The sequence below is a fragment of the Macadamia integrifolia genome, unplaced genomic scaffold (genome assembly GCF_013358625.1).
Source record: "Macadamia integrifolia cultivar HAES 741 unplaced genomic scaffold, SCU_Mint_v3 scaffold635, whole genome shotgun sequence".
NCBI classification, from domain to species: domain Eukaryota; kingdom Viridiplantae; phylum Streptophyta; class Magnoliopsida; order Proteales; family Proteaceae; genus Macadamia; species Macadamia integrifolia.
The window spans coordinates 149,769-177,727 of record NW_024870503.1 but is presented as its reverse complement, the minus strand read 5'-3'; the positions used below and the strand labels follow the sequence as shown (position 1 = coordinate 177,727).

Below are 27,959 nucleotides of genomic sequence, written 5' to 3'. Positions count from 1 at the left end.
GGGATCTTTTCTTCCATTATGGAGGCATTATTGACCTGATTTTGAAGATCAGAGTGTCAGATTCAGAATTATTTATTGTCTCCTATTCTAGTCATCTCAAGATCCATATTCTATCTAGAATTATTTGGTATTCTACCCATTGCGGTGGTTTGGTTTCTTCTCTTGGTGCTGAAAATATATCTGTTTGATTCCAATGGGTGATTCTAAATCATCATCACCTCTATTAAGTTGAATGGTGCCTCAAATTATCTACTCTGGCGGAGGCTTCCAAAGTGTATATTAATGCCAAAGGCAAATTGGATTGTTTGACTTCTTCCCCACCTTCTTCAACTGATATGAAGAATAATGTCATGTGGCTATCCATTACTCGTATGGTTGTGGAATAATACATTTTTGGTTGCTAATGTCATGTGGCTATTCTTCTTTAACTGATGCGTTAGAATAATACATTACTTGTATGTTTGTAGTATAGTACGGAACCATATGTAGCTACTAATAGCTTGCATTTGTTACTGGTAGCAATGGTCGTGGATGTGGATTAGGTGTTCCCGCTCAAGGTCGAGGTTTAGGGGGGAGGGAGAGGACGTGGTGCTAGTGGTCAAGGAGGACAGCAGTCTAATCAGCCTTTATGCCATTGTTCTCATTGTGGTAAGCCCAGTCACATTGTTGATAAGTGTTGAGCAAAGTATGGTAAACCTGAATGAGCACTACAGTTGGTCAATTCAGCAGTAACTGATGGTTGTTCTGATGTGGTATTGTCTAATGATACCAACTCTGCCTCTATACATCTAGGGCTGGTTCATCAGGCTTTATGTCTCGAGATGACTACAACCAGATACTTAAACGTCTTCAACAGCTTTAGATTTCCACTTCTTCATCCACTGCCACACTTTCCCACACAGGAACTACACACTTCTTGCACCTTCCTCTCCTACCAGTTGGGTTAATGACTGCAGCATTAAATTATATTATCAGCAAGTCTATGCTTTCTGGTCATGGTTTTGTTATTCCCACATCATCCTTATTGTTATCTTTTGTTCTTCATGTACCTCAAGTGCCCTTAAATATTTTGATTGTGAAGTCAAATTACTAAAGCCCTAAATTGCTGTCTCCTTTTATCTTTCTTATTGTGTCCAGGATCTTCAGACAAGGAAGAAGATTGGTGGAGGGCATGAAAAGGGTGGCTTATATTACTTGATGTTGATTTAGTTTCTACTGCTGCGACGGTTACTTGTTGCTTCAAGCAATATTTCTCGTTTGGATTAGCATTATCGGTTAGGGAATTTGTCCCTTTCTATGCTTTAATACATGGTTACTATGTACAAGTTTATCTTCCATTTCGAGTGTGAAGTTTGTGAGTTTGGAAAATATCACCATACTTCCTTTCCTACACGGGATGTTTCTTGGAGTTTGTCTTTCCTTTTATTTGTTCACTCTAATATTTGGAATCCTTATATCCAAGGTTGGTTCGGGTTTATGTACTTTGTTGCTTTTGTAGACAATCTTCACACTTGACTCGGTTGTATTTATCGAAAGATTGTTCAAAGTTTTTGTCTTTAAAAATAGGATATGCCGGGTGCACGAGGCTCCTGCATGTGCGAGGTCGGGGGGAGGGGAACTACGCAGCCTTACCCCGAGAAGGTTGAGAGGCTGTTTTCGACTGCTTGACCACCAGGTCGCAACATTCGTACCGTTTGTTTGTTTTTAAATCTTGTTATAATGAAATACAAAATCAATCTGTTATTCTATTAAATATTTTCGCTCAAATAATGCTTTGGAATATATTTCAACATGCCATTCTTTCTTTTGCTCTAAGCATAGTATTTTACAATAAACTAGTTGAAATAATACTCCTCAGCAGAATGGTGTAGTTGAACGGGAAAATAAACACTTGTTGGAGATCTTTCATAATTTCACTCCTTATTGTTTTATATGAATATTCCTAAAAGGTTTTTTTGGGGATGTTATTTTAACCGTTTGTTACTTGATTAATAACATGTCTTCCTCCGTTCTTAACAATAATCTCCTATGAGTATCTCTGGGAGCTATCAAGTACATAGTTATCAGGGCAGCAAGACAACCAAGGTGTTTGAGATACTGCCTATGTGATACCCTACTTTCTAAACCCGGTCTAATTACCCGTATTGACTTGGTTTGATCATATAGGGGCTGAACCGGAGAGAACCGACACAGGTACCATATGGAATATGGTAGCAAGGGTGACCTTGAACTCGGGTTGGCCTGACATGATCGTGCGGGTACCAAGTGTAATACGTGCACCCAAGCCTTGCACTTGCACGCACCACGAGACCATGTACAAAAAGTAAAGGTACGTACTAGTATTTGTGGGTGCCAACATAATCTATTATGTGGGAGTTTATTCCCATTGAAGCCCACCTGAGATAGCCTACCTGAGATTTACCCACCTAAGATAGCCCACCTAAAAATAGAAGATATTTTGGGGGGCCAGCTATAAAAGAGGTGATATTAATTGTCTTTTCCCTCATTAAGATAGTTGGTCGGTGGGAGAGTAAAAAAGAGAGAGAAAAAAGAAGAAAGGAAAAGAGGAAAAAGAAGAAGAAAGAAAAAGGGAAAATCGACTGTAGAGCTTCACCGGAGCTGGGTCTTGGTATTTTGAGCCCGGATTAATGATCAGCTCGTCGAGATCTTCGATTTGAGGGAGGTATTGTACACATCCCAAAGATTCTTAGGAAAACCCCTTTCTTAAACCCTCTTTTTGATTTTTAGGAAAGAACCCACTTGGATCTTGCTAATCCTACTTGGATAATCAAATCTAAGGTCTAATGGAAAGTGTGTATAATGATTTTGAAGGATTTGGAAGGAGCATTGGTGAAGATCTAGAGTATTTGGACGTTCTTGAGCAAAAGAAGTGAAATTTGGGGTTTCATTGGTGTTATTGAGAAAGAGGTAAGAATCTTCCTGTTTCTTTTGATTTGATCTTAGATCTAGGTTGAGGATACATGATTTGACCTTAGATGAGTGATTTGAGTCGCCGGATCGACCCCAAACAAGTTCCCTAAGCCGGAGAAAAGTCGGGGAAGATGTTGGAAGAATTTCATTTCAAGACTAGGGGTTATTTTTAGCCTACTTGTCTTCAGGTTTTGGCCCACCTGAGTTCCCAAAACTTAGTTTCTGGGCTCTGGTGTAACCGGTGGGCTACATAGGCCTACCTATCTTTGGCTCTAGCCCGCCTGTCTTTGAAGTGGACCAAATTTGATGGATAACCGCCATTTATGATTCTAAACCCGATTTTAGTGTTCAAACATGATGATTTTGACCCCAAAATAGAGAAATGATAAACAATTATGTTTATGATAGGTTCCATTTAACATAAGCGTACCCACACATCAGATCTTTTTCGTATCGGGTACAAGCACCGTGTACATATATAAGTGGGGAGTGGACTCTGATTTAATTTCAGAATGTTATGCATCATTTAACATATGTTAGTCTAGCCATGTCATTATGTCACTTGTGTGTAGACTAGACATCGCATATGCCATATCACACATTTGAATGTGCATTTATATAATATGCTATGCTTTGTGTTATGATTGAATATTCATTTTGTCTTGATGTATGTGATGGATGAATCTCATTTGGACATGATATGTATGCTAAATTTTAGATGCCGTAGTCGGCTTGGAAACGAGTGCATGGTGGCTCGTGGAATGGGACGCGGTGCCATCATGTAATCGTACTATGCTCATGTAGAAGCATGTGGCTAGGATTTATATACCCCTTTGTGCTACGACCCTTCCCAACAGGGGTTTACGTTTTGGGTTACTATTGGGGGGAAGCATCGGGTTGCGATTGTCGAACTCCTGCAGCGGTTAGAAGTACGCACGACTGATAGCTAGGACAATCGGTAACCCCATTGGTATATTCAGATGGCCGATCATACTACTTTTATTTCGGGTGGAGTCATCCATTTACTTTCTGTCATTTAAGTTTGCCGGGAGTCGACTTGCATTTTAAATTCCGATACCAACGGTAGGCCTTCTTCGACAACCCTATAGGCTTATCGCGGGATGGTGTTCGTGGCTCGTACCTGGGGCATACGCGCACTGTGATTGTGAGTAGCACATAACCTATGACCTAGTAATGTTAGGCTAATAGGATTAAAATGAATTTCATACATATAGGCGCATGTGTTGTGACTGTTTGTGTGGTTTTCCTTGTTTCCTTGTGTGGTTTTCCTTTCCACTTACTGGGCTAGTGAGTTCATCCCACGTGCACAACTCTTTTTAGGTGACTTTTCAGGTTACCCACCTGGAGATTAGGAGCCAGGCCCCACTGTGGAGTTTCCCTCTGAGGAGTGGTGGGTCCCTAATGAGTTCGAGCACAGTGCAGATTGCAGGTGCGAGGATTGTACTGTATGGCAGCTGTAATTCCTGAGTGATTCTTTTTTATTTTTTTTTTATGTACTCCCTTTTGATTACTTAATGCTTAAATTGTTATATTTTTATATATATATCATACCCTCGGGCCCAAATGTATATAACTTTTATGACTCAATTTGGGTAACAAGTATTTGGGAAACAATTACAGGTATTATTATGAACGGGTCTTCCGCTGAAAATACAAGTCTTATCTTAGATTAGTAGATGTATGTTGTATTGCAGTTACTGTATTGTTGATCCTGGTAGGTTTGTGAATTAACCAGAATTAACTCGATCACTGGCTCGGTTTTGTGCGAGCTGGGTGTGACAGCCTAGCTGCCTTGGCGAACAAAGCGTTCTAGTGTTCTAATATAACCATTTTATTTTGCACGAATAGAAAATAAAAAAATTATATAATTCTACTTATATGCCACATAAATATTAAAGAATCATACCAATACAAGATACTCATCAGAAAAACAAATCAACAAAGTGAATAAACTCAAAAATCATTAAGCCACATAAAGTCATCAAAAATCAACATTAAACCACATAAAGTCATCAAGAATCAACATTAAGTCACATCCAGTCATAAAAAATCAACATTTAGAGAAATGCTCTTGTTTTCTAATAAGTTTGACTGATCAAATGATCTTATTTTTACATGAGACTTTTTGTATTAAGTATAACGAGCTTTTAAAAAAGTCTAAGTTTACTTAAATCTGAGTTGTAATGATAAAGTTATGTTCCGGCCAAACTTATTTTAAAGTGCTTGAATGCTTTTAAAATTGCTTGAATGAAAATAATTTTATGAACATAAAAAACAAAACATTGTTATACCGAAATTTTTAGAATTGAGAAAAACCCCAACATTTGAAAGTTGAAAATCTCCCCCATGACAAAAAATCCAACTATAGTTTTTGGACTGGAGGGTTGACTTTTAATTATTTTGGAACTTGATTTGTAAACTATTTTTATTGGATTCAAATAGGGGGTATTTTCTTATTTAAAATAACTATCAGAACAAAAGGCGAAATGCAGTGCAATAAGGCAATAGTCGCCTAGGCCAGGAAAACCATTTGGATGCCAAGGCAGCGCCTTGCGATCAAGTGTGTTTTTCTTGGATATTCGCGCACTCAAAAGGGTTATTGTTGTTACGTCGCTGTTACCCGTTAACAGTTTGTAAGTGAATATGTTATTTTCTTTGAGAGCACACGTATTTTTATTCTAAGGTTTCAATTTGGCAACTGACCTTTTCCAATCTCCTCCTATTCCTACTGTAGTTCGTTTTTTCAAATTCTCAGACTACTCATCCAGCACCAATGCAAGTTTAGAAGCAACACCCTAAATCATCTCAACCAGTGGTTGCATCTCCTTCTCAGTCGCCTTCTACTCAATCTGATTCCTTGCATGCAGTTCATGCTTCTTCCTCTGCACCTACAACGGTGAGGAGCTTACAGATAAGCATCAATACAAAAGGTCAGTTGGTAAACTTATATATCTTATTATGATCAGGCCAGATGTTTCTTTTACAAGAGGAGTTATAAGCAAGTTCATGGAGAACCTCAAACGGGCTCACTGGGAGGCAGCTTGTTGAGTTTGCGGTATCTTAAAAGTACTTCAAGAAAATATCCTACAGAAAGACCTAATAGAAATGTTGATCTTATTGGGTACTCTAACGCTAACTAGGCTGGTGATGAATATGATAGGAGATCTACTACTTTTTACTATACCTTTGTTGGTGGAAATTTGGTTAATTTGGAGGAATAAAAAACAGACCACAGGAGTAATGTCTATTGTTGAGGACGAGTACAAAGCTATGGCTCATATTGCAGCTTAATTAACATGCTATGGTCTCTTCTTCAAGAGCTTGGATTTTCTATTATCAAGCCTATCAATATGTTTTGTGATAACCAAGCAGCCATTTATATTAGCACCAACCCTGTCTTTCATGAGAACACTAAGCACGTTGAGGTTGACTGCCACTTTGTGCGAGGTTTTGTGATGAAAAGCTATGCCATTCGTTGGATATGGGAATCAGCTTGGTTATCTGTTCACCAAGGATTGAGGATTGAAGCTGAGCATGGGTGATATTTATGCTCCAACTTGAGGGGAGAGTGTTGAGATTCTAGTCCTGATGTTGTTTAGTAACTATGGTGACTAACAATACATAGTGCTGTTTAGTAACTATGGTTGTGTTAAGCCATGCAATTAGAGGGTGGACCTTGGTGCAACGGTAAGGCTACTCCATTCTGACCAGGTGGTCACGGGTTCAAATTAGGAAACAGCCCCTCCGCGAAGTGGGGTAATGCTGCATAAATTATGACCCTCCACAGACCCCACAGTGGCGGGAGCCTCATGCACTGGGTACACTTTTTTTTTTTTTAAAGCCATGTAACCAAGTAATAGTACAGTGGGGCTTATTATTTCTTGAGTTGTACTTGGTCATGTCTCTAAAGATTCATTATATAATATACTGCCTTCGTCATGGTATACAGAATACATAACCATGAGCTAGGTTTTCTTCTAGTTATTTCTCTTTTCTCCTCTTTGCTTCTTCATTCTTCTATGCTCAGTTACTGATCTAACCTGTTTTGGTATTGACACAGAATTGAATCGTTAAAGAAGTTCACTTCATTAATTATAACATTGCACATCTTCGCCTACCTTATTCTACACAACTGGCATAAATAGAGTGTGAACCACCGTTTTGATGAATCTTATGAATATCCTAAGTGATAGATTTCCCAAGTTGGATGCCAATCCTTTTTCTTTTCGTCAATCTTCTTCTAAAAATTTAAAAGAGTGTTATACGGATCAGGTTCAGCCAACTGGTCAAGACATATTTTCCGGAAGGGAGACACCAAGAAGAAAATAGTAAATTATGAATGTGCATCCTGTTATCATAAAGGTAACATAGACAACGAGACATGCAGATTTCCTGACATAAATATCATTCATAATAGCATTGAAGAAATATTTTGCAACAGATGTCATCACATTATGTGGTTGATAAGGAAGATGTACAAGCACTATTTTACCACCTGGCAGGGGAGGGAGAGCTTCATGCTCCTTATAGTAGAATCCCAGCTTCCCACCTACAGTAAAAGACAGAATATAGAGAATATATAATAAAAGAAACATAGGTTAAATTACTTAAGAGGAAGATTTAGAACCGTTTAGAGGAGGTGTTTCATCCAACAATTTGCTGAAAAAATCCCAAGATTGATCTGCACACTGATTCCGTACATCTAAAACCATAAATTGTCATCACACTGTTAATGTGGGTGTACAAATTTTTTTTGGCTGGAAGCACAATATATATGTGTGTAAATTCAGACAATGATAGTACCTTCACGAGTCAGGGACCCATTTTTATAGCAGAGCATTACCATATAGCTTTTTGTATCAACAGGATTTGGGAAGACATGTCCTTCTAAACTTGGGTTAGGCTCACTGGAGATCCCAAACACCTGAATGACAAGTATGACAAACTATAAGAAAAACAACTAGCTGACACCTGCCAGGACAGATGGGTGAATATGGGAGTATTTGAACCAAGTTTTCATTTATCTTGTTATAGAGCAAAAGATGGCCTCTTTACAACATAAAGTTCTTCATTAGAAATCTCCTACACCAATATGCACACAATCAGGTACTATTAAGCACTAGAAATTCCTCAATCAAGAACCAGTAAAAAAAATTGACATATCAATCATATTGGATGTTGGTTTGACAGATCATCTGGCTTAGCTGAATGAATCTGTGTGATCCATTCCTCTGCATCAGAGCCACATACTCAGATATGCTGGTTCAGGTACATATGGTCTATAAGATGAGTTGAGCAACTGTTACCAGAACAGCATGGCCAATGGCCAAAACAAAATCATTCCTACTTAGCTTACAGTGTCACTTGTGCCCAGACTAATTGCCAGATCCCCTGGAGTATTGAGGGTCAAACCTGTTGAAGGTCAAACATAGACAGAAAATAATCAGTATTAGTGCAAGAGTTAGGGATACAATCACTTGCACGGGAAACGAGATTTACTCATGCAAATATATGCATAACTATTTTTGAAGAACTTGTGGCTAGGAAATTAAACAAGAATAGGTAAGGAGAAATGAGTGTACCAAGTACTGAAATAAAGTAATGGGTATTCTACTCACCAAGGGGCTTAGAGTTTAGAAAACCCAGGGATTTTTCATAACCGCAGATAAGGAACTGTCGACCAGATTAGAGAAGATTAAATATCTGATCAAAGACAGGTCTGATTTGGCCGAATTTCTGGCCAAAGGTCTGTTTCAGATACGTGCAAGATCAGAATGTATGGACAGATTCCCATCTATGAAGGAATCCTGACGGTACTAGGATTCTAGTTCAGGAAACTAGAATATCAGAATTTGATGGCAAGATCTTAAGACAATAAACCAGAGTTCAGATAGAGGTTACCATAAAACAGATATTAACTAGTGAACTAAAACCTATAGACCAGAGCTCAGATTCAGAAAGCCAGAAATTCAGGAAGTGTACTTGAGGTAGGTTCCCTCAAACCAACTAGAAAGCTAGGGTTTTGAAAACAGAAAACCAATCTAGAGTTTCAGATCAGTATATACTAATTCAAAAGCTGAAATCAGAAAACTGAGATTTGAAGAGTTGGAGTTGGAGTTGATGATGCGGAACCGAATTCCAATGATCAAAATCGGATCACTTAGGGCCCACAAGAATGACTAAGAAGCTTAATGTAATGGTTGAGGGGTATTCTTGCAATTTCAGAGACAATTTTAAGAGGTTAAAAGAGGAAAATAAATAGTAGGGTCAAACTGGAATAAAAAAATAAAAGAGGGGGGGCATTCTGGAATTACTAAAGTAAGGAGGTTTTATTAGAACACAGGTTTAGGTCACAGGGGCTTAAGTGTAAAATCAAACAAGTATCTCTAAAATAAAACACGATTCTATTGGGGTTGCCTTCAACCTCTAGACAACCATCAAGAGAGGCGGCAGAATAGGGAAACAGAAACAGAAGGAGAACCTCGCTGATACTTGTTGACTGAGTCCGATATTCCAGGCAAAGCTTCGCCACAACCTGCTCTTCCTAAAGCTCTATGTTCAGCTTAGAGTAGTATGCAACAAAGAGATCGAAGGACCTGAACCAGATCTGGGCGGTAGAATCAGTATGTCGCGAGGGAGATTTCAGCAGCAGCTTCAAAAGGCCTTCCAGTCCTCCATCCTCCTGGTCGAGTCTCTCTCTTAGGTCCTCCAATAGTCACCCAGAAGTGTGGCTGCAACTGGCCACAGGCTTGGTAGAAACAGAGGACAAACAGCAGGTCAAAACCCTAGCAGAAAACCAGTGTCGATCAGGGAAAACAAGCTGTCTTCAGGTCCTCAAACTTGTCGCTGATGTGTGGATCTTCAATAGGTCTTCCACAGGACTCGAACGGGTCTTCAATATTCAAAACAAAGTGATGAAAGGGGGAAAAACAGAATTCGAGGGGAAAAAGAAGAAGAAAATAGCAGAGATAAAGAGAGCGATGGATAGGAGATATTAGAAAAGGGGGAGAAAGAAAGCATCCATGGCAGCCATCGACTTCAACCAAAACATATTGTCTCAAATTCAATCAAATCTAATCACTGAGTTCATCCATTACATGACTAATATAAAGGAAAAATCAAACAATTAGTGGAAATTATTCTAAAATTAGAAGCTAGCTAATTTTAAAAAGAAATTATTTCTAAAATAAAAGAAAATCAAATCAAAAGATTTTTTTTTCTTCCTAAGTCCATCGTGCAACTGCATCAGTTGAAGTAGGAAAACTAGAGTTTGATCTGTTTTTAAGGATTTTAAATCAAAACTGAAACCATAACCAGTAAAAGGAATTCAGAACAGAATACTGAAGAAGAACAAGGCAGAAACTTAACCAACAGATGATATTTATTAAAGCAGAACAGAATTAAACAGAATAAAAAGAGAAGATATATAACCAGGAATCCCACCTGATTTGTAGGGTGGAAATCCCACCAGTACCTTAACCTGGAATCCCTCCAAGTCTTCTACTGAATCCCACATATCAGAACACACTCTGAATCCCACAGAACCATAAAGCTGAAAGCCAATTTCATTAAAAAAAATCGTGGGAAGGTTGTAAGTTTGTAAATGCTTATATACACTAGTGGAAAGTTAACTCATACTGGTCTTAGTAAAGCTAGAGCCAATAAGAGCCTTTACTGGACAGAATGGAAAACAAACAAACCAAAAAATAAAAAATAGTTTAAAAGCTCCTCCCAATCACAGGCTAATAGGAGGATTTTTAAACTGATTAGGAAAATGGAAACTTGAAGGAAATAGATTCCAATCAGGACTGGAGTTTATAAGTATTTTAGCCGGAATAAACAACTGAACAACAAAAAAGAAATAACAGCCTAGATAAGACCCCATGATTCTGGTTTTCAGGAGAACCAGAAAACTACAAACTGTGGGCCAGAATTGGGTCAGAAAACTGGATCAGAAAATGAACCGGATGAACTACATGCTATTCTAGCCTGATATTCTTCCTCCTGGGAGTATACTGCATTATTAAGTGCCTTTTTGTCTGTAACAGAAGGTTCAGATGTATTAACATGCCATTTGGAGAAAAGGAAAATATCCAAGAAACCCAAGATTAGAAGAAACCTTATCCAAAAGGTAAAAGGAATTTAAATATGTGGGTGTGCTGGCGCCTAATCTGGTATCAGAGCCGGGCGGTAGTGCGGAAGTAGTAGTTGTGACGATGTGGCAGTGGCACTGTTCGGATGCATAATCCCACATCGCTCAGCGAGGCCGGCTACCGCGACTATATTAGTGTGGCTATACCTTCCCCTGCTAGACGCGTTTATGTGGGTGTAGCTGCACCTGTATCAAGGAAGGCTATGAGACGGATTGGTTTAGCAGAGGGTTCAGGGATTAGAGTTACCGCAGCATGGGGTAAGGTGATAGACTGACAGGGAGGAGGTGTTTGATTTGGGGAGAGAAAAGGGATAACCTGGTAGAGGGAATCAGAATCCTTGGACTCGGAAAGAGAAGACTCTGGGTTTGAGTCTATAAGAAAAGTGGACTCATCTGGATAGTCAATTGCAAATAAAGAGAGATCCGTCGGTTCAGAATCCAGAGAGTATAGGGACTCAAGATCAGCATCTTGTAGATCATCATGATGAAGGGAAGCAAGCATATGAAGCACCTTTTCCTTCTTGCGACTGTTAGGACAATTATTAGCAAAATGTCCATCTTTTCCACAAATAAAGCAAGAAGTATTCTTGTTCTTTCTTCTAAACTGTTTTTTACGGAGGAACTTCCAATGAGGTTTAAACCGGGAAGGCTTAAAAGGAAACCGTTTCCTGTACTTATTTGAGGAGTGAAAGAACTTCTTATGATGGAAAGGCTTCTTTGTAGGACAATCACAAGAGTGATCAGAACCTTTACACTTGATCTTCATCCAGGATGTATCACAAGCAGAAGAGACCTTGTCAGATTTTGATTGTAATTCCTTCCAGATTTTCTTGACATTATAGAGTTTGTCATGTCCCTCCTCCTTCTCCGGCTAAGGTCCAAATGCCTCCCATTTTTAGGAGAACCTACAGTTGGACCATTGAGTACTGACGCCCGTTATCCCTTTATGGTTAAATACGGTGCTCCTCCTTTAACTCCTCCTTTTGTTCCTCCTCCTGCGGTCTGTAAGCCTCCTCCATCAGTTCATACACCTTTGCCCATAGTCCCTCCTTGTTGCATGTATACCCCAGGATCTTGACAAATAGCTGAATAGGTTCTTGACAAATAGCTGTTTTTACAAATAGCTGTAAAAAGGGGTTGCTAGATTTTGTCAAGAAATACAGAGTCTAAAAATAGTATCAGAGCCTTGTCCCTCCTCCTTCTCCGGCTAAGGTCCTTTCCGGTGGCCAGCTCTATCTGGTTTGAACCTCTGCTAGTTAAAGAGACGTTCTAGGCCACGCCCTATTGCAGGTTACTTCGTGGTTTTTGTTTTCTGGTGACTGAGAAAGAACCCTTTGAGCGATGGGTCTTTAGGCCAAGGAGTGGCCGTCTTTTACCCTGTAACGGCTCGGGTTGATCTGTCTCTGAGAACTTAAACCCCGAGGGTCCTGATCGGCCTCGACTAGTCATCTTTTTATCTATCTGAGTTTCGCCGGTGAGTTGTGCTGATCGGATACTGGACTTGACGCCTTTACTCTGGTATGTCTCTTTCCCGCCGTTCAACTTCTTCTCGAAGCTCTGCTTCGTCATCCTCCTCTTCTTCCTCCCACTCTTCTTTTTCTTCTATTGATTCTCTGTATGAGTTTGATTATTTACCTGAAGATCAGATCATCCCTGAGACTCCATCTCCCCTGTTGAACCCTTATATTGTTTTTCCAAAGAAGCAATCTTCTTCTTCTTCCTGGAAGACTCTTATTGCTCCTCGAAAGAAAACCCCTCCTTTGAAAGAGTTGGTTCAGGCCTCACGGTGTGATCAATATCACATCCCTGCCACTGAAAAAGAACAGTTGTTTACTCTGGAGATTCCAACAAATCTCATTCCTGCTTGGCAACATCAGGGTTACACCCATCTCCATTTTGGTGCAATTAAATTTGCTCTTTCTTTCTATGGCAGGAAAGGTCTTCCCGTGTTCTCCCGGATTGCCCTTCTTGACAGTCGCTTTCTACGGTATGAACATGCCGTGATTGCTAATATTCAGACCACTTTGAATGCAGGAACTATATTCCTTACTCTTTACCCTAACTTCAACATAGCCTTAGCAGATCCCCATCTTCCCTCTGCTTTGAAGTTCCAGATCCAAATTTCTAGTACTTCACAGACTCCTACGGCTTTAGCAGGAACCCTCCACTACCAATTGGCTTATCGATTACAAAATCATGCCTATGATTTATCCAAAGGCCAACATAAGGATGCTCTTTTCCTCTCTGTGGACTCTGACCATGTTCCAAGCCTTACTTATGTCCCTAGACAAATACCCAGAGATGATCTTCTTCGTCTCCTTCCCTCTTCTTGGGTCACGGCTTATGAACAACAAATGGCTACAACCCAACCTGCTCCCGTTCAGCCACTTCAGTCTACTGATCCACAATTTATCACTCACCCCACCGGTGAGGTTGAAATCAGATTTCCTCCCCCACAACCATTACCTTCTCCTTTTCCTTCTCAGTTTACAGGAATGATTCAAGAAAAAATTCCTGTCAAATCTTTTGATGCTCAAGGAAAACCTGTGTATTATTTCTCTGATCCAGTCACTGGTCATAAGTATTTTGACCTTTGTGATTGTGAAGACTGTCTCCAAGACTCTGATGATGATACCTATTCTTCCCGTCCTAAAAGAAGGTCTTCTCAGACTATTCTCAGGGAACGATATGAGTCAGGAGATCCTACAGTTGGACCATTGAGTACTGACGCCCGTTATCCCTTTATGGTTAAATACGGTGCTCCTCCTTTAACTCCTCCTTTTGTTCCTCCTCCTGCGGTCTGTAAGCCTCCTCCATCAGTTCATACACCTTTGCCCATAGTCCCTCCTTGTTGCATGTATACCCCAGAATCTTCTTCTTCTTCTCCTTTGCAGAATTTTCCTGGTCCTGCAGACTATGGTCCTGATTCCCATGGTATACGTCATGTATGGAAAGTAAAATCCCCTGTCTTACCCTCTGGGCAACCCAAAGATATCTCTCAGGCTGAAGCAGCTTTAAATTGGCAAAATGAAAATGCCATTGTCCAAAACCAGTACCTTGAACGTATCCTTGCTTCCACCCAGCATACTCACAGTACTGTTGACCGACATTCTCAATTACTTCAATCTCTTAAAGCTGAGATGGATCAAGTTCATGCTGAACTTGCTAGTATTGCCTCCTCTACTGCTGATACAACTCAGGTCTTTGCTCTTATTGGACAAAAAGAGAAACATCTCAAATTTCTTGAAGCTCAATTACACAGTCTACAACAAGCTCCACCTCAAGCAGCAACATCCAGTCGACAACAACCTTTACCTTTGGCAGTTCCTAGTATGTCTTCTCAGGATCCTTTTGCCATATATGCTACCCCGGCTTCTCCGGTAGTTGCTTCTCCTAGATCCTTCCCACTTGAAGAACTGAAGGCACTACAGCGTCAGCAACGCAATCTGAAACCTAGACAACAGCCTAAACCAGTACTCTTAGAAAAACCTTCTCCTCCACCTTTTCAACCATACCCTATGATTGTAACCTATCCTGTACCATCACCACCTATTTCTACCTATCCATCACCTTCACCTTCACCTCCTCGAACTAAGACCAAATATCCTCCCATAGGTGCCATAACTCCTTCTGGTGAAGAGGTGTTAACTGATCTTCTCACCACCCTAGCCCTTCATGACCCTAAACCTATTCCTTCTTTCATGAATACAGGTCCAAATCCACCTCCTGTCCCTTATCCTGCACCTCCAAATGTTGAAGAGATGGATGGTGATCAGGATGATCCTATGGTCCATAATCCTGAACCTCAACCTCCTCCTAGCCCAACATATGCTCCATTTTCAAACTAAGATCCTAAGCAATTCTTTACCTTGGATGATGTCCCTGTTTCCAAATGGGCATCTAAGTTTGCTGATTTTCATGCCTGGATTCATGGTTTTAAGTATCTCCGATACCGATACGATACCCTTCGATACGTATCTTAAATTTAGTCGGCCGATACGATACACACCGATACGATACATTGAATTTTTTAAATCATTTTGTATCGATATATATCTTACAATACATACCGATATGCATCAATACACCACTAATACACGTCGATACGATACGACATGCCTCGATACGACTCTATGAAAAATATAAAATTGAGGTAAAATGTACGTTTCGGTATGTATTGGTACGTATCGGTGAGTATCGGTATGTATCGATCGGTACGTATCGGTATATATCAGCACGTATCGATGAGTATCGATATATATATATATATATCGGTACGTATCGGTGAGTATCGATACGTATCGGCGCTACTGTCATATAATGGCCAATATGGGTAATTTTTCAGAAAAAAACGATTTTTTGAAAGGTTTTTGTTCCAAAGTTGCTGTCAACCATATTTCTCTCTAACTAAAGTGGAAATCAAGGTTGGGACACAAGGATTTTACATTTATGGGACAACTACAGACCTTGAATTCTTAGTACGATACCCTCAATTTAGTGTTTATGCATAATACATGTTATCAATAGCTTTTTTTAACAAATTCTTTATGTAAAAGTGTTTAAAAAAATGTTTCCTATCCATTTATGTGTGTATCTTTAGGGTATCTTAGTGTATCTCCGATACGATACGATACCCTCCGATACGTATCTTAATTTTGACACAACCGATACGACGACCGATACCGATACTTTAATCCTTGCCTGGATTAATGCTGAACTTCTTCAAGAAGGTGCTACTTCTGTCAGTGTTCTGACTAAGTTTGTTGCTCGACTTCAAGGCAAACTCAGGGAATGGTATTTAGCTCTTGGTGGATACAGACAATTACAACTTGTTCAACTTCCTGAAGGCCAGTTCATCACAGTTCTATATCAAGAATTTCTTGGTCCTGTCTCGAATGATATTACAAAGGCTCGTGAAGAATTTTTACAGCTGAAGTGTTGCTCTCTAGCTCGTCCAGATCTTGACAAACACTTCTCTCGCATGACAGACAGATTCCATAAAATTGGCGGCCTTGATGATGAGAATCTTAAGCAGATCTTTTTAAACTCACTTCCAGAACCACTTGGTGCTGATACTCTCCAGTTTCTCCGCAATCAGAACATCACCTTGGCATCCTGCAGTATCGGTTCCCTATATAGCTTTGCTCTCACAGCTCTTGACAAACTCTGTAATGTCAAGAAAATATGGAAGGAATTACAATCAAAATCTGACAAGGTCTCTTCTGCTTGTGATACATCCTGGATGAAGATCAAGTGTAAAGGTTCTGATCACTCTTGTGATTGTCCTACAAAGAAGCCTTTCCATCATAAGAAGTTCTTTCACTCCTCAAATAAGCACAGGAAACGGTTTCCTTTTAAGCCTTCCTGGTTTAAACCTCATTGGAAGTTCCTTCGTAAAAAACAGTTTAGAAGAAAGAACAAGAATACTTCTTGCTTTATTTGTGGAAAAGATGGACATTTTGCTAATAATTGTCCTAACAGTCGCAAGAAGGAAAAGGTGCTTCATATGCTTGCTTCCCTTCATCATGATGATCTACAAGATGCTGATCTTGAGTCCCTATACTCTCTAGATTCTGAACCGACGGATCTCTCTTTATTTGCAATTGACTATCCAGATGAGTCCACTTTTCTTATAGACTCAAACCCAGAGTCTTCTCTTTCCGAGTCCGAGGATTCTGATTCCCTCTACCAGGTTATCCCTTTTCTCTCCCCAAATCAAACACCTCCTCCCTGTCAGTCTATCACCTTACCCCATGCTGCGGTAACTCTAATCCCTGAACCCTATGCTAAACCAATCCGTCTAATAGCCTTCCTTGATACAGGTGCAGCTACAACCATCTTGTCTCCCAAAGTCCTCCCAAATCATTTCTGGAAAGCACAAGAACCTCCTCTTCCATTTTTAGCAGCCAATGGTGAAACTTTTTATATCACTCTTGTTACTAAACAACCCATTAAAATCCAACTTCTTCCAACCCTCTCATTTACCCATGTTATGTTAGGATCCCACTGTCCTGATAAAGATCTCATCATAGGTTTTGATGTCCTGAGTCATCTACCCCTTAAATGGACACCCCATGGTCTTGTGTATAAACAACAAATTCTCCCCTGGTCCCCTTTTTCTAACATATTTCTTGCAGGTACAGATACAGGTCCTACTCTGTTTGATGAGTTTAAAGGAAAACTTCTGCAAACTTCTTGTGCAGACTCTCACACTGAGTTCTTGACCAAATGTACTCATCCCCTCTGGCAGAATTCCAAGTTCTTCATCTCCCTACCTTTCAAGAAGAATGAAGATGTCAATCCAACAAAAGCCAGTCATCCCGGTATGACTCCATAACATTTAAACCTTGCAGTACAAGAACTTCAACAACTCCAAGCTCAAGGATTGTTAGAACCAACTGTGTCTCCATGGGCATGTCAGGCGTTCTATGTGAACAAAAGAACAGAACAGATCCGTGGTAAGATGAGAATGGTGATAAATTATCGGCCTCTGAATTTTTTCCTGGCTGATGATAAGTTTCCCTTACCAACTCGCCCGGCATTATTACTTCAGTTAGCTTCTGCAACTATCTTCTCCAAGTTTGATCTTAAAGCAGGATTTTGGCAACTTGGGATTGTCCCTGAAGATAGGCCGAAGACAGCCTTTTGTGTCCCTGGTTATCATTTACAATGGACAGTCATGCTGTTTGGCTTAAAGACGGCTCCATCAATATTTCAGCGTGCCATGATGCAGATATTTGCTCCTATTCAAGATCGTGCCCTGATCTATATTGATGACATTCTTCTGTTTTCCTCTACACCGGCTGAACATCTTTGTCAAGAAAATCTATTCAGACAAAATCTATTCAGCTATTTGTCCTTTCAGACAAAATCTATTCAGGTCTCTTGACCCCTTTCTACAGCTCTATAGGGTGATGATCATACAAAATAACAAAAACACCCTCACAGCTAATGTGAAATACATTTGAGAGAAAAAAATCAAATCCATAGAAGGGTCAGGCCACATCTCTTCATCCCTTCTTAGAGCATCTTTGTAAATTGCATTATTCCATAGTGAAGGAGATACCATGAACCAAATAAGAAATATACCTTCCATAATGGTAATTTTTATGATTAAAATATGATAATTAGGTGCATCCTTCACCTTTCGCTAAGCTCTAGCAACCAAAAAGCTGCAAGAGGTAAAGATAGGGTTTGGCCCTGCAAGTTCTCATGATTATCCAAATTAAAGAGAAAAACCAACAGCTCAGCTGTCACCTGATCTTTTAAGAACACAACTGCAACCCTAGGTGACCAGCTAGTTATCACTGACCTAGGTTGTTTGGTTATTAGTGCATGCCTTGCATAGCAACCAAATCCCATTACTGATGTTTGCACCCTCTGCGAATTGATGGCATCTTCTTTCTCAGTCAAATTTTATCTACAAATGTGAACTAACACATGTATGGCATGCAAAATTGCAGCAAAACAATTTATGCCATGTGATTTCAGCTGTTTAACGTAAACATTTGTTTACCAAAATTTTGATGTGTCCTGTGTCTGTCCACGGTTATGTCAGACAGCAATACTTCTTTTTCCAATACAAGCTCGTCGAACTTTCATATCAGGTTCAGTAGCACTGTTGGATACTGACATCCATGTCCATTACCTTGTTACCAAAAGAGTTTTTAGGAGCTGTTTGGCAGACTCCGCAATTATTGCTGTGCAACTCATTCTCTCCTTTGGCATATATTGTTTGGGAGTATGTCCCGCATGCTTTTGCAAAGGAAACAACAGAAATGAGCCATTGCAATCTTTGAAATGGTGACAATCAGGTGTCTGGATGGGTCGGTTCAAACACAGAAATCTCATCATCAGTGTAGTCACTGAAAAGGAAACAACAGAAATGAGCTGTTGGAACATTTGAAATGGTGACAATCAGGTGTCTGGCTGGGTCGGTTCAAACACAGAAATCTCACCATCCGTGTAGTCAGTGAAACTTGCATATTCTTTATTCCAGTTGCAATTTTCATAATGTATAATAGAATCTAACAATTCACAGTTCAAAGTCCGTTTCGGTTTATTATTTCCTCTTTAATATAGTTACTCATTATGGAAATCTATAATGAATCTAATGTGATCCAGGGGTTCAATAATCCTGATTTTCGTTTGCTATGGGCCAAGCCAGCTAGCCATATTCACCGAGCGGAACGAATGCATGTGGATTGGATGGGAGACCAGGACATGTTAAAGAGCATGTAAAAGCAGAACTAGTAAAAAGTACCACCCAAAAGATTAACCAAGAGATTAACTCTAGGTCACTGAAATTGTATCTAGCCGAAGATGAGAGCATATCTGATCTCAGTGAAAGCAATCTCACAACAAGAAGGTTTGTTTGGTTCCCAACTAACCCGTTACTCCGTTAGGATCGTTCCCTAGCTGTGATTAAAGCCACGAAGTTTCATCTCCAAAGACTTAGATCTGAGGGGATTTGACTTCAAACTTCGGGGCCGCTACTACCAGTCAAAACAGGGTATCGTGTATAGAGGATAACACGGAAGAAGGAAGGACAAGGAAAATAAAGGAACAGGAAGGACTGTACCTGAGATGGGAAGAGAGTACAGAGACGAGGAGGAAGAATAGCTCAACCACAGCTCTTGGCAGCCAACTGTATCAACTCAAACTTACATTCCAATCTGTTTTCTCATTGGGTACATGCAACTGTATAAGAGGAAAAAACAAGGGCTCCTAATCGTATCCTGAAACTGGAAATAATAGTCAACTCAAACTCTTAACTCTATCCTACGACTCCATCAACAAGAATGAAATAATAAATAAAACTACAAAAATATTTCAAAGAAATGAATCCTTATGCCTACTTTTAACTGCATCAGAACCGCCTGAAGTTTGAAACTTCATACAGTTATAACTGACTTATCAAATTTGAGGCATCAAGTGAACATCGCAAGATGTTTTGTCATACAGATAATTGTATGGCATTGGTAGATATTAAATAAATCATGAAATAGAGATTATATAAGTAGATTCACAGAAACAGATATTAAATAATTCACGAAATTGACAAAAGTATTACAGGAAGAAATTTTACATGCAGAAAGTTATGTACCTGCCAAGCTGTTTGGGTTGTCCCCAGACCACTGAATAACCAAGCAGTTCTTGTTAAAATGGAACCTGAAAGCATTTCAAAAGAGTTTCTAGTCACCAATTTCAACTTTCGACAAGGCAGAAAAAAATTATATTTTAATTAGTTGGCAGCAACGATGAAAAATTATTCAAGAGTAATTATGTTATAATTACATCCATAGGAGTCCAAAGATGATAATATTTCCAGAGATCTCTTTGACAAAAAAATGTCAAACATTGAAAAGTCTGACGTGTTCTTTAGTATCCATGCATTAGAGCCGAAGGCTTTTCCTGACTGGTTAGGCAAAAAGGCAAGGGCAGCAAGCACTTCAATTTCAGTAAGTCCGGCTTAAAACTCCAACTGTATATATTTGGTTGGAGGGTTCTTTGGGGTTAGTTGTAACTTGTGGTTACCATTAATTTTCATTTTTTGTTTACCCAAACAAAGTTCTGTGACTTATCCAATTGTCCATTTGCAGTAGGTCAATAATTCTGTCGATCTGAAAATTACTTTTGAAAATTGAGTTCTTTTGTTCTTAAATAAATTTTACAAAGATTAGAGGCAATCATATCCGCATGGTCCTTTCTTTCTCTTATAGAGGTTTCAAACAAATAACATTACTTGAAGTCTCTTAAGTAAAGGCAGGAAAGGAGCGCAAGGCATTTGAGATGTTAATGGCTTTCATCTTGCGTTGCTAGCAACACAAGCTAGAGGTTGATAACTAATCCCAATTCCAAATGAGATAAATCTATGAGGAAAGGTATTTACCCCAGTGAAGGATTTCTTAAAATGAAAGTTTCAAATTAATGCTCCAAGGATGAAGAATTATATTGGCTGGTAGAACACCAGTCGTAAAAGGGATTACACAAATCATAGGAAGGAAGATTGTAACTGCAATATGAAAGGTCAAATTTTTTATGAGAGGAGCATTATCAGATGCAAAGATCAGGCCATAATTATTCATGAAAGTGTTATTTAAAATTTGATTTCGATTGGATATTTATTGTTAAATTGACTCCACTTTGCTATTTTCTTATGATCACAAGATTCCAATGTGAACCGGTATTTTGAGATAATTAGTGGCTGATCTCTCTTCTCCTAAAATCTCTCTTGTCCAAAACAAAATAGGATTATATCTCTCTTTCCTAGTCTCTCCCAAAAACCCTCCACGATTCTCCCACTCCCATTTTTCCTATAACATCTCTCACTCCTAGGTTTTCTCTCATCTCTCCCATCTCATTATTGACTTCTCATCCTTCTCTCTTTCTCCTACTTTCTCTCACGATCTCCCTCTCTCATCTTTATATTCTCTTTCCTCAAAAAAAAAAAAAAAAAAAAGAGATTCCCTCTCTCTCTCTCTCTCTCTCTCTCACACACACACACACACACACACACACCTCTGACGCCCTTCTCTCTCTCTCTCACACTCCCCCTTTCCCTTTTTCTCTCACGGTTTTCTCCATCTCACTCACGCTTTCTCTCTCTTTCCTACTAGCCCCTAGAATCTCTCTCTCACTCACACATTCTCCATCTCCTTCCAGCAACTCCATATCAGCCCACGACTCCATCTCTATGTTCTCCATCTATTTTCCAGCAACCCCATCTCAATTGCACCTCTGGTTCTCCTTCTTCTTGGATTGCACCTGGTTTCTGGACAGTTTTTCCTAGAGAAGACGTTCCAGAGATCATCTTCATCGCATCGTACTGCATCGCCGCTGAATCTCCTCACCTATGTTTGCGTTTCCATGGAAGAACACCATCGTTGCTACCCTTCTTCAGTTAACCCCATGAGCGGCTAAGTTCCCTTTGTCTTTAGGTGTAGATGAACCGTTGATAATTGTTATTTAATTTCTGGTTTATGCATACTTGATTATTTGATGTTGAGACTCCATCCCTTTGTGGATGATTTTAATTGAATTATTTAGTTTAGAGAATGTGCTTCTGTGATTCATGTTTTCTATTCAAGCAATAGTTTTTTTATCAAAATTCTAGTTGTATCAATGATAGTCTTTAACTAACCAAACTAAGCGTGCTAAGCGTATGCTAAAGACTATAGTGCTCTGCAAGACAGGTTACCTCTGTGGTTGCATTAGACTTATAGTTTTAATGAACCGGAGTATGTGCCATAGTTAAATAATCATGTCAATGGGGATTCGAAACCTAAAGGCTGTTTTTCTCATCAATTCTCACTTTTGTTAATTAGTCATTAATTTAGTCTTAATTTTGCAAATTGATTTTCAAAACCACTTTCGCATCATCTTAGTAGATTTAGCCTTCCAGTTCCCTGTGGATTTGATCCCTTCTTACCATTGTTCTAGTGGTATTATTAGGGTTATTTTTTATTCATGCACAACAGCGATCATGCAATAATATGATACATGTCAACAATAACTTGTTTGAAAATGGAATAGATGTGTCTAGCCGTGTTTGAAAATGTTTACTGTGTCCTCTATCTAGGCATCTCTACAGAAAATCTCAGATTTCTTCTTTTGCTGATATATCCTTAGAAAGATTAACCATTATACTATATTTCTCAAAGCTACGGGTAGTATGGAACTATGAATGCAAACATGTTAGTAATTCTGACTTCAATCCTACTGTTGTGATGTGGTCATCTTGGTAGGATAGCGAAGGACTGATAGAGATGCCCTATACTAAGGAGACAGCAAACAATAATGTCGGAGGCAGCCATTTCACACCTCCACCACCTAAAACCCAAAGCAGTGTACTTGGAAGATAGGTGAAGCTTTATATGCTAACCTGAAGATTGGGTATAGTGTGGCAATCAGAGATACTATTTATTTTTTCCTTTTTGGTTGCTGCCAAATCAAATTGCATTCCAAGTTCCCTCTGTTCAAAGAAAGCTAAGCAGAGCTTTGATTGGCCTCTGTTTTGCTAACACCCCTGGTGCTGGAGTCTTGACTCCAGTACTTCCATATCTCTTATAATCTGTTATCTGAATCCCTGACATTTCATGTCTCTAACCTATGGACTCTTTACTTTCTTTTTCTATAATTTTTTGGGAGAAAGAACGCTACCCTGCTGGCGCAGAAAACGCCCAGACACAGCAGGCGCAGAAAGACATTGCTGCCCCCACCCTGCAGGGTGCTGAAGATGCTCCCACACACTGGCATGTACCTGCACCAGCAAGGTAGCATTCTCTTGCCCAATTTTTTTCAGTGTAAACAATTGGGAGGAAGAAAAAATGTCGCGCGGGAGTCCAACTCTATAATTTTATTTTCTATAATCCATTATCTGAATCCTGACAATTGATGTCTCATAACTATGGACTCATTACTTTGTTGTTTGAAAAATAATTTTTTTGGTAGAAGACCAGAAAGCAGATGGGCTACATAAAAAAGGTGTAACCTACCAAGATCGTAGTGATTTTTTTTTTTTTTGGCTACAGGATTATTTCATTAAAAGAAGGAAAAGACTTCAAAAGAACAAAACTCAAAACAAACTCCACTAGTCATCCCAACTCCCACCTTTGGCATTGCCATCAACAAGAGAGGGAAAGACTCAAACTAAATAAATCTGAAGTGCGGTCTTCCGTCGGCATCCCTAGCAAGAATGTCCACTATATGAGACGGAAACACCACATTTTCAGCTGTAATCCCATACTTTGCCGCATCTCTGGCCAGGTAGTCAGCAATCGCATTCCCTTCTCTATAATTATGAGAAATTTTCCATCTAATACTATTCAAATAAGACTGAAGAGACAGCCATCTTTGCAAAGCAAACCACGGCACTTCCTTTTGTTGAAGCAAAGTCATCACCGCACTCGAGTCCGATTCCACTCACATCATTTTAATTCTCATATCTCTGGCTCTCATCAACCCTTCTATCAAACCCTCTATTTCTGCTTCAAAGGCACCAACCACACCTAGAAATGTTTTATATGAGCTTAGCACCCTTCCCCGTTGATCTCTAAATGTTCCTCCTGCACTAGCCTGCCCTAGATTCTCCAAAGAGCTTCCAGACGAAAGGCTTACACCAAAAAACCTCCAACGTTTCCCTGTAAGATCCATCCTAAATAGGAACACCAAGGCGTCTGCAGCATAAAACGTCATTTGCTTTTTTCACTTCTCCCTTTGTCGAAGGCTCATTTCTTCTAATGTCTTCCACAACCATGATAGAAACATATTTTGCCAATCTTTCTTTGCTATCATATTTCCTGCCGTTTCTTTCCCTCCATAAGTGGTCTAGAACTATTCCAAAACTCATTGACCATGCCTCCTTACAACAAAATATTTTAAGCTTTCTTTCCACCATTGAGCAAGCTCTAGAAGAGATGACTGATTGCCCCTATTCAAGTTAAAGCAATCACAAATGTAGCACCAGATTTCTCTAGAGAAAGAGCAAGAGATAAATAGGTGATCCAAGGATTCCTCCTCCACTTTACACAGCTCGCATCTAGACACCAAAGGAACTGCTTTCTTTTTAACCATATCATCCGTTGGGACCTTTCCATGAAGAACTCTCCACGCCAGGGATGAGACCCGAGGCAGCTGCTTTTTACACCAAATTAAGGAAGCCAAAGGCACTATTTGATTCTTCTTTCGGATATCCTCCCAGGAAGATTTGGAGCTGAATTTCCCATCAATAGTTAAGATCCACATACACCTATCGACGCATTCAAAATCTGGAATATTTATAGTTGATATAGAATAAAAAATAACTCTAATGAAATTGGAATTCACCTCAGGTAAACACCATTTGAAATTGGAATCCACCAAGATCGCAGTGATGTATGCTGGTGGAAATATTAATTTGGTCACTCACTGTTCCTGTGGAAGCAACTGTTTCTTAATCACAAAGTTATTAATATTACTTATAAATGGTTTCAGTGAAATTCCTCAATGTTCCTAGCAAACAAAAACCCATGTCTTGTTTTTCCATTATCTTAGTTCATGGATTTACTATACTATTGAAGGAATGAGAGAACAATGTAAGAAATCGGGAGAAAAATGAGAGAACAACTTGAATAAGATTCCAAAAGACATCTATAAATATAGCAGATGTACAAAATCTGGACTACTGACCTCTCCACAAAATATGGAGCTATAAAACCAGCAACAGCATGGGCAGGAGCTAGTTTCCCAAGCTTTTCTTCTAGATTCGGTGCAGTAGCCTATCATGACAACAAGAAGGAAAAATAGATCAGAAAATTAATTATAATAAGTTTTATTCTATGTTCGCCATTGACAGATGAAGAGATATGAGCATTCTAAAAATATAAGAAAAAAACCTCCAAAGCAATTTGAGACCAGTCACGCTTTTGGATATCCATCAAGTTCATCCCTGCTCCATCAGTGTGATCAATACTCGCATAAGCCCCGATCAGAAGAGATGCCATGAAGGAGCTAACGAGGGATATCCTCTCCGTCTCGTTATACACATCTGGTAGTGTATCGAAAATCTTCCGGATTTGTGGACCAGTATATCTCTCATAAGCACGGGAGCCTGTAAGTCGAGACAGCTCCAATGCACCTCCAACAGCTTTCTCTATCTCCTTGCACTGCTCAGTGGTGCTACTGTCCATCCAAACCGGCGATTCCTTTGTGGAAAAGGCATCATGGAGCTGATCCAGTAATGTCTTCTTGGGATCCAGAGAAGCCAACTTGGAGGAACTGCCATTCTTCCAGTACACACTACCATGTTGCTGTCCACTACCGGAAACAGCAGCAATCCTTCCGAAATCCAATTTCAATTTTGTGAACTTCTCCAGGAGGATGTCTAGAGCTTCCACCCACATTAAAGTAGGGGACACAATCCTTCCGTTTCCAGATGGGTCCCTGTAAACTCCATCCTTGGTCTTGTAGTGGGGCAACTCAGAATCGAAATGAACAACCTCAGCAGTCATAATGTTAAGATTCGAATCCAAAATAGTAGCTTTCAGGGATCTAAAGCAAGCGATCAATCAGTGTTTCAGTGGGTCTAAAAGTTCTAATTTCTCGATTCATCATCAAACAAGATAAAACAAAGAAAAAAAAACCCAGTCTGAGAAGAACTGAGGTGAAGATGAAAACATAATTCAATCAAATATAACAGTCCCATCTTATTAAAATCCAATCATTCTAAACCCAAATAGCCACTAATTCGTTGAAACTATTTCACCATCGGATTCCTGAGAAACGAAATAACCCCAATGCAATCCCTTCAAGAAGTGGTAACCTAGGCTCCAAAGCTGAACAAAAAAGAAGAGATAAGTAAGGAACTTACTGGGTAGAACTGTCGAATCCAAGGAAGAGGGAGCCTTCAGGAAGAGAGTAATCCTCCATTGACGAAACCCAATCCACGAATTTCAAAGGGAAGTCCCAAAAAAATTAAAAAACGAAGTAAACAAAATGGGTAGACCGTAGACGAAACAAGAAAGAACTAGATACTGAATAATCGGATTTTTTTTTTTTTTTTTTCTGGTAGGGACTAAAGCACAGGGTTGGATAATGCCTCGAGTCATGATCAATTCAGATACAATGCGACGATAAAGATGAAATCCCAGCAGCCAATACGAAGCTACCAGTGCAGTAACTGCAGTCTGCAGATGCGTGGGTCTTATCTCTCATGGCCAGTACCCCATGGGTACTGGGGGTGAATGCAGAGAATGCCACTCCCCTCCACCGTGGAGGCGTCGATTCGCAAGAAAAAGAACTGCAATACCCATTGGCGTCCAACGTGTCAATATAGTTAAAAGTGTGGTGCCAACGTGGCTAATGTCAAGCTTATTTTTTATTTTTGATAGAACAAAGGCAAAAGTTCGCTGTCTGATCACAAAACCCCTGCACCAGCATGGGGCCAATGTGAGGGAAAACAGAAATCAACATGAAAGGGACATTTGATTTCACAGGGGTGAGGCAGTAATTTAACACGCTAAAATTGGGCCGGTGGGATAAAGGTGTCAAATCTGCTCGGTTTCAATTATCCAGTCCAATTTTAATGCAGTCTACATTTTGGCAAGGTGAAATTAAAATCAGATTTGTTTTACATTTAATCCAATTCTTTACTGGTTTCTATTCGATTTTTGTTATCTAATTTTCAACCGATTTATATACGATTTTGATAAAAAAAATTTAGTGTTTTAATCAAAAGAAGATGGTATTCAAAATAACCAACAAAGGAATTCGTCTCAGCAAACTTTGATACTGAGATAAACAGTCAAAGGGGTTGTGTTTACCGAAAACCTAAAATCAAGAATTGGTCCTAAAACCTTAGAATGCCCATACGATCTGAAACCCAACAATTCTAATGCCACAGCCCAAAATCAATTTTTCTGGAACAGCCAGATTGGGAACGGTCGGAATCAGGTGATTTGACCGATTAGATTCAATTTTTTGAAAGTGGTTACGTAACAATACCAATATATATGATACAGATCATATTTAGTAAATACTAGTATTATATACATATGCTACAAAAATAACATAAAAATGACAAAAGTATAGCAAAGCCCAGCCCAGCCCAGCCCAGCCCAGCCCCCTTGAGCCCACCAAGGTTGGGCCTGAGCTGAGATATTCCTTGCCAACCTTGGGCTAGGTTGGGCCTAAACTGAACTTTTCGGACTCAAAACCAGCGCAAATATGGTTTCTCCTCTGAAGGAGTAAATTTGTTGGAGTACAGATGTTGCATTGTTAATCTCTACTCGGTAAAACATGAGAGCGGATCAGATACCTATGAGAACCATTCTTGTAAGGGTCTAATCCACACAGATAGAATCTACCCAAAGACAAA

At 39.5% G+C, this 27,959-nt stretch overlaps 1 protein-coding gene and 1 long non-coding RNA gene across 3 annotated transcripts in view; one reads left to right on the top strand and one right to left on the bottom strand.

The window, feature by feature from the left end:
* The window catches only part of LOC122069540 (xylulose kinase 2-like), a 29,537-nt gene extending 2,687 nt beyond the window's left edge, over positions 1-26,850 (bottom strand). The window contains exons 1-8 of one of the 2 annotated variants that reach the window (XM_042633590.1): positions 26,454-26,850; positions 25,480-26,177; positions 25,274-25,362; positions 20,211-20,275; positions 8,309-8,364; positions 7,756-7,876; positions 7,580-7,654; positions 7,448-7,501 (exon numbers count right to left, since the gene is read on the bottom strand). In XM_042633590.1, coding sequence (XP_042489524.1) covers positions 7,448-7,501; positions 7,580-7,654; positions 7,756-7,876; positions 8,309-8,364; positions 20,211-20,275; positions 25,274-25,362; positions 25,480-26,094 — 1,075 coding nt within the window. In that variant the 5' untranslated portion in view covers positions 26,095-26,177; positions 26,454-26,850. The remainder of the gene's footprint in view (positions 1-7,447; positions 7,502-7,579; positions 7,655-7,755; positions 7,877-8,308; positions 8,365-20,210; positions 20,276-25,273; positions 25,363-25,479; positions 26,178-26,453) is intronic. The other variant, XM_042633589.1, reaches the window with a different exon arrangement.
* Positions 425-1,546, top strand: LOC122069542. The gene is made up of 2 exons (XR_006137470.1): positions 425-648; positions 1,138-1,546. It is a non-coding gene; the product is annotated as an uncharacterized LOC122069542 (long non-coding RNA).
* Positions 26,851-27,959: the final 1,109 nt, after the last annotated feature.